The 13,707-nt window shown below is 37.6% G+C and overlaps 1 protein-coding gene across 2 annotated transcripts in view; it reads left to right on the top strand.

Annotated features, from left to right (window-relative positions):
* fbxo11 (F-box protein 11) overlaps positions 1-13,707 on the top strand; it is a 39,614-nt gene that overhangs the window by 18,609 nt on the left and 7,298 nt on the right. Inside the window, exons 2-16 of one of the 2 annotated variants that reach the window (XM_012963879.3) lie at positions 3-127; positions 2,132-2,213; positions 4,197-4,338; positions 6,114-6,243; positions 6,992-7,075; positions 7,155-7,287; positions 8,521-8,627; positions 9,905-10,016; positions 10,323-10,429; positions 10,506-10,643; positions 12,128-12,345; positions 12,558-12,643; positions 12,731-12,825; positions 13,008-13,130; positions 13,265-13,350. In XM_012963879.3, the coding sequence (XP_012819333.1) occupies positions 3-127; positions 2,132-2,213; positions 4,197-4,338; positions 6,114-6,243; positions 6,992-7,075; positions 7,155-7,287; positions 8,521-8,627; positions 9,905-10,016; positions 10,323-10,429; positions 10,506-10,643; positions 12,128-12,345; positions 12,558-12,643; positions 12,731-12,825; positions 13,008-13,130; positions 13,265-13,350 (1,768 nt within the window). Of the gene's footprint in view, positions 1-2; positions 128-2,131; positions 2,214-4,193; positions 4,339-6,113; positions 6,244-6,991; positions 7,076-7,154; positions 7,288-8,520; positions 8,628-9,904; positions 10,017-10,322; positions 10,430-10,505; positions 10,644-12,127; positions 12,346-12,557; positions 12,644-12,730; positions 12,826-13,007; positions 13,131-13,264; positions 13,351-13,707 lie in introns of both variants that reach the window. The other variant, XM_012963878.3, reaches the window with a different exon arrangement.

Genomic DNA, 13,707 nt, shown 5'->3' with positions numbered 1-13,707 from the left:
AGATGAAGTGCCTGCAGACATGGTTGCAGAAGAATCAGGTCCTGGTGCACAGAATAGTCCATATCAACTCCGCAGAAAAACTCTTGTCCCCAAAAGAACCGCTTGTCCAGCAAAAAGCAGCATGGAGGTGAGTTTGTTGGATGGTGTAGCTTCCTGTTATCCTGTTATTGCAAGCTGTTCTGTTTATTATATCAGAATTTTTTCCTGTCTTCACAAATTTTGTCTTATAAAGACTCCAAGCAAAAATGTCATTAGCTTGTAGCTTGTGCATTAGCTTGTGCATTAGCAATGTGTTTAGTTTTCTCTTTTAATATTAAGCTTGCCTTTGTCTCATAGATTTAATACAGCATATAGAGTATATCCAGGCCCAACAGTGCAAAAGCACAGAGACATACCTATCCAGCCCACTATTAAGACCCTTAACAGAGAACACTAAAAAGAGAGCAGTTTTTCTTACCAAGTTAAACCATTTATTGTGGCAGAGGTGAAAACAAATAACACATGCTGGGATTTTCACACATTACCTGTTTGGTGCTATATATTTCTTACTTGTGCCCCAAAGCATGGTGTAGCCCCCTTATTTTACTACCCAGTAAGCAAATGTGTTTCTGTTCATCTTAAAAATAACATCTAATTTTTCTTTGATTAGTTGGTTTATGACACAGCTTGTACACAGAAAACATTAAAGACAAGGTTACAGTTGTGAACTGACCCCCCCCCCCCCATGACATAAACCTCATGATAAAATGGAATGCTTGATGATATGCCCAAAATTCATTGGTTTCCTGTAAAGATTGGGAGGTTGCTACTTTAAAATAGAATGTGGAACATTTGGGCTTAAAGAGATACTGACCACCCCCCCTTTTTTAACATCTATTATACCATGATCATTGCATGGTATTTATAATTTTGCCTTAAAAGTATTTCCTGATGCTTTTACATTCCCTATCTGATCCCCCATGTTCCTCTATGAGGGGGCGGCCATATTTGTGCAGCAGGAGTCCGTTAGCATTAGAAGCGATAACTGGCAGTCTGAGAAGGGACAGTTAGGTTGGCAAAACAGTCAGGATTAGGGAGTTCAAGTAACAATTGCTTTCAAAAGCATCTCTATCGGCAAAAAACGATCAACATGACCTATTTTACTTTTGAATATTTTGAGTTTTTTAGAGTCATTATATTTTTAATGGAATATACCTCCTTCTAACACTCCTGAAACCTGTAGTATTGTTTAAATTACCAAAGTGGTAGGACTTTGCAAAAGAAATGTATTAATTCTGAATAAATAAATTAGCTGCTTACCCCAAGAAGTTTCCCCTGTAAAGTAGTAAATGCCTTGGCTGGCAGGGAGTAGAATTTACTAGCAAGGATATCACAGTTGAAAACGCTTCTGCACAGGATTGGTGTCTGTGCTGCCCATATGCATAACCATTGGTTGTGTTAGCAGCCAGTAGTATTAATACTGTGTGAGTGAATGAGGATAGCTGGGGCACGTGCAGCAATGATTGAAGCCACACTGCCCTTGCTGATGCATTTCTACCTTTGATTTTCATTAACAGGACAAATCAATTTTTGTGAAACTAAGTGAAAACTGTTTGGTTTGCACAGTACCACCACTTTGGATGGACTTGGCGAAAGGTGGACATCCCCTTTTAAATTAAGCATTTTTACACCAATTCCACAGTGCACAGGGCACATGTTTTAAAGTATTAAATATATAATCTACTGTACAGCGCTGCAGAATATGTTGGTGCTTTATAAATAAATAATAATATTGCCCTACACTGGTAAAAGTTGTGTGTTTGCTTCAGAAACTCTACTATAGTTTATAAAAATAAGCTGCTGTGTAGCCATGGGGGCAGCCATTCAAGCTGGAAAAAGGAGGAAAGGCACAAGCTGGAAAAAAGGAGGAAAGGCACAAATTACACAGCAGATATCAAATAAGCTTTGTCGAATACAGTGGGAATCTGCACAGCTTATTTTATATCTGCTATGTAACCTGAACTGTTCCTTTAATGGAAACCTTCGAACTGATACAAAATAAGATACAAAAATTAAAATGATGCTTATGAGCTGAGAATGCCATAGTAATATATTGTTCAGTTTTTCATGTGTTTGTTTATTTTTGCTAAAGGGTGCTTCTACTTCAGCAACTGAAAACTTTGGCCACAGAGCGAAACGTGCCAGGGTATCTGGAAAATCACAGGATTTGCCTTGTAAGTTCATTTTTACTCCAACTGTTTCTCAAAAATTTGACTTGTATAACATTTTTTAGACCCACCTGGTCTGTTGTGTTTACTAAAGCTTTAAATGATTCATATTTGTGAAATTGTTTAAGCTACCCTATTTCAATAAAATGTCATGCTTTAAAAATTCTGCTGGGTTTTTGAAATACTGGGTATTATAAGTTATGTTACAGAGAAACATTACTATTTGGGGTTGCCCCTAGATGAGTCGAAGCAACCTTACCCCCACTAGTCATAAAGATCCTTATATTAAAGGAACAGTAACACCAAAAAATGAAAGAGCTTTAAAGTAATAAAAATATAATGCACTGTTGCCCTGCACTGGTAAAACTGGTGTGTTTGCTACAGTAACACTACTATAATTTATATAATAAGCTGCTGTGTAGCCACGGGGGCAGCCATTCAAGCTGGAAAAAAGGAGAAAAGGCACAGGTTACATAGCAGATAACGGATAAGTTCTGTAGAATACAATAGTGTTTTATCTCTTATCTGCTAAGTGCCTGTGCCTTTTCTCCTTTGAATGGCTGCCTCCATGGCTACATAGCAGCTTATTTATATAAATTATAGTAGACTTTCTGAAGTAAACACACAACTTTTACCAGTGCAGGGCAGCAGCACATTATATTTTAGTTACTTTTATACACTTTCATTTTTTGGTGTTACTGTTCCTTTAACGTGCACAGGGAATACCTGTGTAAGAGAATGATGACTTTCCTAATTTTGTAAAGGGTTGGATTGGCGCTCGTGGTTTTTTTAGATCCCTCTGAAAACTGATAAGGGATATAAATCCAGGGGCTGGGGCAGGAGGTCCCAGTGATGATTAAGCCTCTTTGTAGATCTTCCTCAATAAGGGTAAGGTAGTGCAAGAGTTTTTGTGGTGCTCTTGTTGCTCTAGTTAGAAAGAGCAGTGCAAAATAATCAGTTACAAGAAACAATAATCAGTTACAAGAAACCATACACAATTAAGGACCCCTTAATTGTGTGGCCAGTTTCTCAGGTGGTCCCAACAGTGCAGGGATCCAGAGAGTATAGGAAATAGTGGTGTGAAAATCACCCTAAAGACAATGGGGAAAGAGAGTTTCCTATCAGTGGATCAGCTACACGCAGTGGAGTACAAACCTAAAAACTCAAACATGCATTTTGTGGCAGAACTCTGAAGCCATGTGTGACTGTGGCATTAGGAGTAAACCAGGTGATATATGCATGAATGCTGCCCTGGACCCTGGATAAACAATAAAGTAATACAATATAGCAATACAAATAGTAGCCAGTGTTACATTTGAAACGTTGATATACCTCCTGATGAAGCGTCCAATGACGTGAAATGCGGCAGGAGAGCGGAGCTCAGCAAAAATGAAGCATTGATGTTCCTCTGTCTTTTTGGTACAGATTTTTTCATTTTAAATAAATGTATTATTTTATTTGTGCACCAAATAAAAGTTTCATGGGTGACACTGCCTACTTCTGTTATTACTATATTTTGTTTATGCCCCCTCTGCGTAAGGAGCAGGGAATGATCAATACAATCCAAGTCTGGTCAGTGGAAAAGTATCCGGGAAATTGTGCTATGTTACATATAACTAGGAAGAGGTAACTATTTTAGTTAGGAGGTGGACAGTGAAGATTTGGAAACTAGTGCCTTACTGAGGCCTAAATCTCTAAGCCACTGTTCAGGCTATAAAATGGTAAAATAATCACCTTCTTATAATCTTTTAAGCCCTCTTCATAATACAAAACATTTGTGTATCAGTACAGCCATAAGATATTGCCATGCTTGCAACCTAAGGTAGTTGGATTGAGTTGTAGTCCAGGGTCACCTGGGGGGCTTGGATGCCCAGCCCTGGTATAGACTTGGCAACAGAATGGGCAACAATTTAGCAAACATGCCACAGTTTTATTAAGGAATGTTTACTGTGAAGCTTCTGCTCAGTCTGCATTATTCTTTTATAGCAGCTCCTGCAGAACAGTACCTTCAAGAGAAGCTTCCGGATGAAGTGGTCCTAAAGATCTTCTCCTACCTATTGGAGCAGGATCTCTGCAGAGCAGCTTGTGTTTGCAAACGCTTCAGTGAACTTGCTAATGATCCTATTTTATGGTGAGTGGAAGCCCACTGTCTGTGGTGTTCTGTGTTACTGTTCTCAGGCTTAAAGATGATTTCATTTTCTCTACGGGGGTCCTTTCTGTTAGTGCAGATTCTAGGGGCGGGGGTCCCGCCTCTGTGGGCAGACCTCTGTAGGCAGGACAGAAAAATAATTGGTTTTCCTCCTTTCTATATAAGGATGGACTCCACTCCCTGATCAAGTTTTTTCTTCTGTCCTGTGGTTAAGATAGAGGACAGTTCCAAGTTATAGTTAATTTGAACTTAGCTTGTTTTTATTTTCTTTGAGGTATGCAGAGTTACCTCCCATGCAGTAGGAAAGCTAATGGCTGCCACTTAGGTTTAAAGATCCAAATACAAACTGTAGATAAATTGAAAATGCCAAAGAGGTTTTGGGTGTTTTTAAAAGTAAATTAAAAGGGGGCATATACCTTCCTGACAAGGTCTCCCCCTCTCGTCCTGCAAAGTAGTCAGCCCAAGCTTAATTACAGATGCAAGAGAGATCCCCAGTGCAAACTGTCCTTGCCAGTTGTACAGCAGTTATCGAACATAAAGGATTTATAATGCAGTACTTGCTTGTCAATATTACTTATTATAATCAATTGCACAAGGCATTTATATCCTGAGGGCAATGACACGCACAGCTACTTGTAGCTAGCTACAAAATAGATAACTGATAATTGTCTCTACATGTGTTTGCCATAGATAATACTGAGAATTGTCTCTGCTACGAGTATTTTCTGGCATTTTGTAGCTGTGACAAGTAGCACCATGTGTCTTAGCCCTTACTGCAATTATAAATGCCATAATTACATTGTTGGGATGAAATGACATTGTAAAGATAAGGATTTGCGGAAGTGGAAGATTCTGCTGACTGCTGTTGACAAGTTTATTCACTCAGACATAGACTTTTTGAATGTTTTCCTGTAATCTCAACATTTTTAGATGTCATCTGAAAGAAAAGGTTTTGTTTGCTTAAAAATGTTAAATATACAAATATAAATGTTATTTCTCTTTAAACAATCCGTGTATAAAGAACCTTTCTGCTTTACTCCTTCCCTCCAGTTTCTTCTCCATGGATAAGTAGTTTGGGACAGGACTTTTATTTTAGACAAACACACTTTCTTTTAGGTACTAAATTTGCTGTTTTTGGATTAAGCCAAATACCAAACCTTTGGGCAAATCTGGATTATAATTTGCATATGCAGATTTGTAACATCCTGTGGGGGAAAACAAATCTGCTAATCATGCAGAAAAAGTCCTTTAGTTTCTGTGGTCACATGGTTTTAAGGATTTCCCTTGACCCAGTCAGGGCGCTGAAGATCTGCCTCTAACAACCAAGGATGTCAGAGCTTTGTCCCTGACTGTAGGACAAACAAGGAGTGCAAATAGATGTTCTTTGGTGTCATTGTCTCCATATGGACAAGTGGATGTTCTCAGAACATACATTGCCTTATGTAATCCTCTGTGGATCAGGACATACTAGGTGTGTCAGGATCTCCTGGACTTTAAAGAACCAAACTTTAGCCAAACAGTTTTATAGGGTCCCTACAGGTCTTTGCAATATCAGGTACTCTTTGTCAGCAGTATACAGCAAGCCCCAGTCCCTTAACTTCCTTAAGTGCCTTAATCTTTTGTAGTGTAAATAGTTTAACTATTGGTATACCCCATGGTTCCTGTGTCCTACAAATGATTGAAAAGCGAACAGGTTAACTGTGAGAAACAAAATCACCTCTTCTATTTTTCATTAATTGCTCTTGTTTTGACCTTAGGAAACGCTTATACATGGAAGTATTTGAATATACACGTCCAATGATGCATCCTGAACCAGGGAAGTTCTACCCAATTAACCCTGAAGAATATGAACATCCAAATCCATGGAAAGAAAGCTTTCAGCAATTGGTATGGTCATAATATTTTTTTTATTTAAATGTATTAAGCGCCTGTTTGTTGAACCATAATTCTTTCTGCAAAGATTTAAGATGTTAGGGTTTTGGGTGTCTGCACAAAATAATTCCTTTTAAATGGATTTGTATAATAGCAGGAGAGATATAGGAGATGCATGGTAGGCATTTGTTTTTGCCCACTTTTAAGGTCATGCATATAACACACCCTCATTCTCTGTGACAGAGCCCCTACATTCATACAGATTTAGCAGTGAATTCAGTGTTAATAGACACTGCTTTACATATAAATATAACGAACCACCCTATAATCATACAGATTCAGACATCATTTTATTATATAATTCTTTATGTAGTATTTTCCATTAACTTTACAGAGATTTTGTATCAGTCTTACATCTCTCTCACATTCATACACACTAGGGCCAATCTAATCAATCAACCTGACTATAAAATTGCAAACTATATTGGCTACATCACTATGAACAGGCAGGCCTGGTGTGACTGTTAGCTGATGTACTGCATGGGCATCTCTCACCTAGTCAACTTCAGGTTAGACCTTTTGCATAAGGAATTATTGTTTGGGTCACTGGACCTGCAGCAATACAACTGAAAGAGCTGGCAGTGTAAAATAAGCTTGCATGTACAAAGCAAAAGTGTAAAAGCTGTATGTAAAGAATTAAATCAATCTCTGAGATAATAAAAGAATACTTGCCCTTTTTAATACTTTTGTTTCCCTGTTACAGTACAAAGGTGCGCATGTTAAACCAGGCTTTGCAGAACACTTCTACAGTAATCCTACAAGATACAAAGGCAGAGAGAATATGTTGGTGAGTTCACTGTAATTTCTTTGTAATGGTAGAAGATATTTGTCAGACACTAAAGATCTCCAATATTCCTGTTTTCCAGTATTATGATACTATCGAGGATGCTCTTGGCGGTGTACAGGAAGCACATTTTGACGGGCTAATCTTTGTGCATTCTGGCATCTACACAGATGAATGGATATACATTGAGTCCCCAATAACCATGATTGGTGCAGGTAATAAAACATCAGTGTTGAATAAGTCAGTTGTGTTTGTGTTCTCTGCAGATGCATCAGTTTGCATATCCGTTTTGCTGCACTTGCTTTTACATTTATTTATAGTAAAAGTAGTGCAGTAGTGAATGATTTGTTTATTTTTCTGGTAAATTCATATGCTTGTCTTGTACAGAAACCTGTGCTAATTAGGCTTACGTCAGTCGATTTGTACATTAAACGAAAGCAGCTTTCCTAAAGCTAATTTTACTGGAAACTATTTAGCATAAATATCTGTTAATGTCAGATGGTAGCATTTTTTTGCTCTATATATTTTAAGGGGGCTGTCAGTTTTAACTGATTGCCAAGTTTACAGCTAAGGGAAACATTGTCTTTAAGAAATATTTTCAAACCATAATGAAGGGTATGATAGTTCTGCATAATGCAGGCACATTCTAAATTATATTTTAGTTTATGGTAGTCATATTTTTTATGCCACATTATCTGATGCTGCCACATTTTAAATTACCTTTAAATAAAAATTGCTATGTAATCGCCAGAAATATAAAATACAGGTATGGGATCCTTTATCCAGAAACCAGTTATCCAGAAAGTTCTGAACTACAGAAAGGCCATCTTCCATAGACTCCATCATAAGAAAATCATTTTATAAAATTATTTCCTTTTTCTCTGTAATAATGTAACAGTACCTTGTACTTGATCCCAACTAAGATATAATTACCCCTTATTGGGGGCAGAACAGCCCTATTGGGTTTATATAATGGTTAAATGATTCCCTTTTCTCTGTAATAATAAAACAGTACCTGTACTTGATCCCAACTAAGATATAATTACCCCTTATTGGGGGCAGAACAGCCCTATTGGGTTTATTTAATGGTTAAATGATTCCCTTTTCTCTGTAATAATAAAACAGTACCTGTACTTGATCCCAACTAAGATATAATTAATCCTTTGGAGGCAAAACAAGCCTATTGGGTTTATTCAATATTTAAATGATTTTTAGCAGACTTAAGTTATGGAGATCCAAATGATGGAAATATCCCTTATCCGGAAAACCCCAGGTCCCGAGCATTCTGGACAGCAGGTCCCATACCTGTACTTACAGCCTAGATTGGCAAACTAACTTCTAAAATGAAATGTTACATTTTATAATTAGAAGTGTGATGCGTTAACCATGTGTGTTGTGTATAAAGCACTGCAAATGCGATAGTAATGTTTCCTTTGATTTGTCTACAGCACCAGGAAAAGTAGCAGACAAGGTAATTATTGAGAATACAAGAGATTCCACATTTGTATTTATGGAGGGATCAGAGGATGCCTATGTTGGTTACATGACAATACGGGTGAGTAGTTTATATTCATGTCTATCACAAATACTTTTTTTGCTATAATGTCTTTTGAATATGGCAAGCCTCATCTTTTAAGAGATTAAGTTGCGGTTGTAAGAAATCTGATGTATACTACCTGCCAGTGCCATACTGACCATAAATTGACTTAATTTGTTATAGTCCCAGAAACAAGGTTATTTTGCAGCTCATTATGAAGGTAAAATGTTTCTGATGTCAGTAAATCAAGGATTTTATGTATTTTTCTTATTTAAATATGCGTTACTTGTGGATGCAGCACAGCAAAGCCATACATTATTAGAGCAAATGGTTCCATTAAATAATAACAAATAAACTTGAATTTAACTATATTTGCTATTTAAGTGCTAAACAAGAGAATGCAGGTCTCTGCCCCATAGAGCTTACAATCTAAATATTTGGTTGAGACTCAAAAATGGTTACATATGCTGTTTATGGTGCTTCAGTGGTCCATTTGTTGGTCACACTGTTCCTCATCAGCACCACCTGCTGGTCAGTTCCTTTGACTGTCGGTTTGGTAGGAAAAGAGAACTCCCCTTGATCCACCATTTAGTGATGGGTTGTGTGCTCCTTCAGAGATCACATGACCAGAAATAATGCAGCTCTGACTGTAACAGGAAGTAGTGTGGGAGCAAAAGGCAGAACTCTGCCCATTAATTGGCTGATGTGACTTAGCATGTATGTGTGCCTTGGCTTGTTTGTGTGCACTGTGAATCCTATGATCCCAGGAGGCGGCCCTTAATTCTTAAAATGGCAGTTTTCTATTTAGGAGTACCCAATAGTACATACTACTAAACTATTTTTATAAATATGGTTTATTTAGATGAAGCAGGGTTTTACATATGAGCTTTGTTTATGCAAGATATTTTTTAGAGAGACCTACATTGTTTGGGGGTATAGTTTTCCTTTAAGCAGTGGTCCCAGCCATGAAGAGTTCCTTGTGTGGCCCTTGGCAGCTCCCTCTCCCTTTTGCTACAACACCTATGGTAACTCGTGAATTTTATCAAACATACAGAATCAGTGTAGGGTTCCACAGGTTATTAGAGACCTGCTGTGAAGGCAAACGAATAGGCTGAGTTTAACTTAGGCACCTGCCCGCTAAAGTGTTGCTCAGCAGCAGTATATTTTACTCTGCCTGACAGGGAATTTATCATCGGAGACTGCTGTTCAGCCACACAAGCACAAAGTACAGAGCGCGTGCAGGATTTTCTCCATTTTTTGTAAGGTGAAGGTTGTACATTTCATCTTTCTTTCAGTTTAACCCTGATGATAAATCAGCCCAGCATCATAATGCACATCACTGCTTAGAGATCACAGTAAACTGCAGCCCAGTCATTGATTTCTGTATCATTCGAAGTACTTGCACAGGTATTGTATATTGTGTTTTAAGGTTGATTCTCCTTCAGTAATGTTTTTACATTGACATGGTTAAAGATCCGGGTGCTAACCACAAATTAACATATCCTCCTTCAGAAAGCACTCACGGTATTAGAAAAAAGAAAATATTTATTTACACAAAAATGTCTACGCGTTTCGATCCATATAGGATCGTCATCAGGACCGTCCTGATGTGTATATATACACACACAAATATTCCTTTTGCAAATAGGAAAACAGGCAAAGCTCTCTCTGGGTTTTATAGATGTCTCATGGATTACTTTACCTCTCTTGCAGTTGGTTCTGCGGTATGTGTCAGCGGCCAGGGTGCATGTCCCACTATCAAACAGTGTAACATTAGCGACTGTGAGAATGTAGGACTCTACATCACCGACCACGCACAGGTACCTTCACGCTTCTTTTTGTGTAACGTTTTTAATAGCCAGAGACTGGTTCTTGAGATACTCTTTTCTCATGTAGGGGATCTACGAGGACAATGAGATCTCCAATAATGCACTAGCTGGAATATGGGTTAAAAATCATGGCAACCCTATTATAAGAAGGAATCACATTCATCATGGGCGAGATGTTGGTGTTTTCACATTTGACCATGGCATGGTGAGTACTGGCTTCTTTAAAGGTTTCTTAAAGCTTTTTAAATGGAAAAGTGGTAGGCCATAACTTTATAAAGTGCCTATAAATCAGGGATCCCCAACCCTTATTACTCGTGATCCACACTGATGTAAAAAGTTTGGCTATTTGGTAGCCCCATGTGGACTGCTAAGTCTGTAGGACACTCTGCTTGGAGTAAATTGTGTCTCTGGGCTTCCAGAACTTGTCTCCAAGACAGAGATTTAAAATTTGGCACCTTCTTTCAGGCCACTGGAAGCAACATCAAGGGGGAGGGGAGCAACATTTTCAACCTGTTAAAGTAAAAACAATGGGCAAAATGGTGCTACTAGAAAACAAAAAGATACAATTGCTAAAACAGGTAGTAGTAAAGGTATGGGACCTATTATCCTAAGGATAAGGGGTCTTTTTGTAATTAGGGTCTCCATACCATAAATGTTTTCATCAATTAAACATTAAATAAAATTAATTAAATAGGACTGTGTTGCCTCCAATAAGGATTCATTATATTACATTTAGGATTGAGTTCAAGGCACTGTTCTGTTATTATAAAATACTGAAAAAACTTAAAATTTGCTTAAAACGGTGTCTATGGGAGATTGCCTTCCTGTAATTCGTAGCTTTCTGGATAACTAATCCAAAACCTGTATTTTTTTTCTTTCACACTTTCTATAATACACATTAAAGCAGCAACTTTTATATTATTCAGTTGCCTTTTTATAATAGCTGAGATGAGTGTAGTAAATGTTCTATTAATGTGTGTGAATCAAAAATTGAGGGGACAAAATAAGTTCAATAATCTGGTTACTAGGCAGTTTACATAAGCAACCAGGAAGTGATTTAAATGAATTGCAGATAAATAGTTAAAGGCCTCAACAGAAGGATAAGTAATAAAAAGTAACAATAACAATTGTAGCCTTACAAAGCAGTTGGTTTTAGGCTGTTCTTTAGTGACCCCATTCTAAAGGGAGAAAGAGGCAGAGGAAGTTAAATAATTTAAAAAAATATAAGGAATGAAGACCAATTAAAAGTCGCTAAGAATAAGGTGTTCCATAACATACAAAAAGTTAAACTAAAAGATGAACTATGCCTTTGATAATAAAATACAGAATGCATTTTTAACTTCAGTTCACCATAATTTTGATTTCTGTTTCTCTACCTTAGCATAGGTGCAATCTTGGCCATCTTTGCACTAATGCAGCCAACGCTTGGTATTGTGCATGGTGGTGATAGGTTTGGTGTGGCTACTTGCCTATGCAGAATTTTTCAAACTAAAAGTTCTGACATTGGGATTTTTATAAGAAGTGTCTGTATATTTTTGCCCATTTGCTGAGTGCTGGATACTTTTAGATAAGTGATAAATAAAAGTGAAGCATCAAATATGAAAGTAAAATCTGGTTCTGTTGTACACGTACTTGTCTAATTAAACGAATAATTCTTGCTTACACGTTTGCTTGTTAATGGTATTGCAGGGTTATTTTGAAAGCTGCAACATACACAGAAATAGAATAGCAGGTTTCGAGGTGAAAGCCTATGCCAACCCCACAGTGGTGAGGTGTGAAATCCACCACGGCCAGACCGGAGGAATCTACGTCCATGAAAAAGGGAGAGGACAGTTTTTAGAGAACAAAATCTATGCAAACAATTTTGCCGGTGTATGGATTACCTCAAATAGTGACCCAACTATTAGGTAAGCAGGGGTTCCTAAAGGCCAAGTTTGCCCACATATTACAGTAGGGCAAATTTATTGCAGAATTTCATATCTAGTCATGTGATTTTTCTATAATGGTTAAACTCATATTTACTGTCCCCTATAGCCCCCTTATGCTTTAGTTATGAACAGTTGCTTCTCATACAAGTTATGGCTAAAACTGTCTACTAAAATGCTGCCTAATTCTACAGGGGAAATGCAATTTTTAATGGAAACCAAGGGGGAGTGTATATCTTTGGTGATGGAAGAGGCCTTATAGAAGAAAATGACATATATGGTAACTTTTTCCTTTTTAAAGTTCAATTTTTACCTTTTTTTTTTTTTTTTAAGCGTTGTATATTAATCTATTTCTGTGTGTTACCAGGAAATGCATTAGCAGGAATTCAGATTCGTACAAACAGCTGCCCCATTGTCAGACACAATAAAATTCACGATGGACAGCATGGTGGCATCTATGTGGTGAGTGACATTTTCAGTGTAATGACACAGTAATAGAAAAAAACTCAGCCATGGATCCAGCCCCCTTGGGGTGTTCTAGCTGTTGGAGGTAACTACAACTTCCATACCAAAAAAAATGCTTATCCATGAGCTAAACTAAGAACTTGATTTTGACTTTTTCCATTTTACTTTTCAAACCAAAGCATGAAAAGGGACAGGGAGTAATTGAAGAAAATGAAGTATACAGTAACACATTGGCTGGCGTTTGGGTGACAACTGGAAGTACGCCTGTGTTAAGGCGGAACAGAATACACAGCGGAAAGCAGGTAAGGAAAGGGAATTGTTGGGATTGACTGATTTTAGAGCAGTTGATTGAAGAAAAACTGAAAACCTTGAAGTACTGTAGGGGAAACTGTAGGAATCACCGTTTTTAATTAGTGTTTCCATGTTTGCTTTTAAGGTCGGAGTGTACTTTTATGACAATGGCCACGGTGTCCTAGAAGACAACGACATCTATAATCACATGTATTCTGGAGTTCAGATAAGGTAAGGCGTTGCTCTTCAGCTTTACAGTACAGAAGATTGTTTTATGGTAGCAGATAGAGATTAATGTTCATCACAGTTATGCATAACAGCCAGTAGGATCTCTGTTCACCTACTGAAAACAAATTGCTGATTGGTTGCTATGGGTGACCAGATTGGTTTAATATTGAACCTCTGTTTATGAAATAAAACCTAGAATGTTAAAGTACCAAAACCACGAACAAAGTAAATGATTTTTTTTTTTTTTTGATTTGACAGTTATTCCTTTGCTAATTTTGCATTGGTGCATTTTGGTTTCCATAACTGCTCTTTGCGCTGAGGCATCTCAAGGCAGTTAGATGCTATGGGGTATCTGTTCTG

The sequence above is a fragment of the Xenopus tropicalis genome, chromosome 5, assembly GCF_000004195.4.
Source record: "Xenopus tropicalis strain Nigerian chromosome 5, UCB_Xtro_10.0, whole genome shotgun sequence".
NCBI lineage: Eukaryota > Metazoa > Chordata > Amphibia > Anura > Pipidae > Xenopus > Xenopus tropicalis.
The sequence above is the reverse complement of the archived record's forward strand: the minus strand, read 5'-3'. Positions and strand labels throughout refer to the sequence as shown.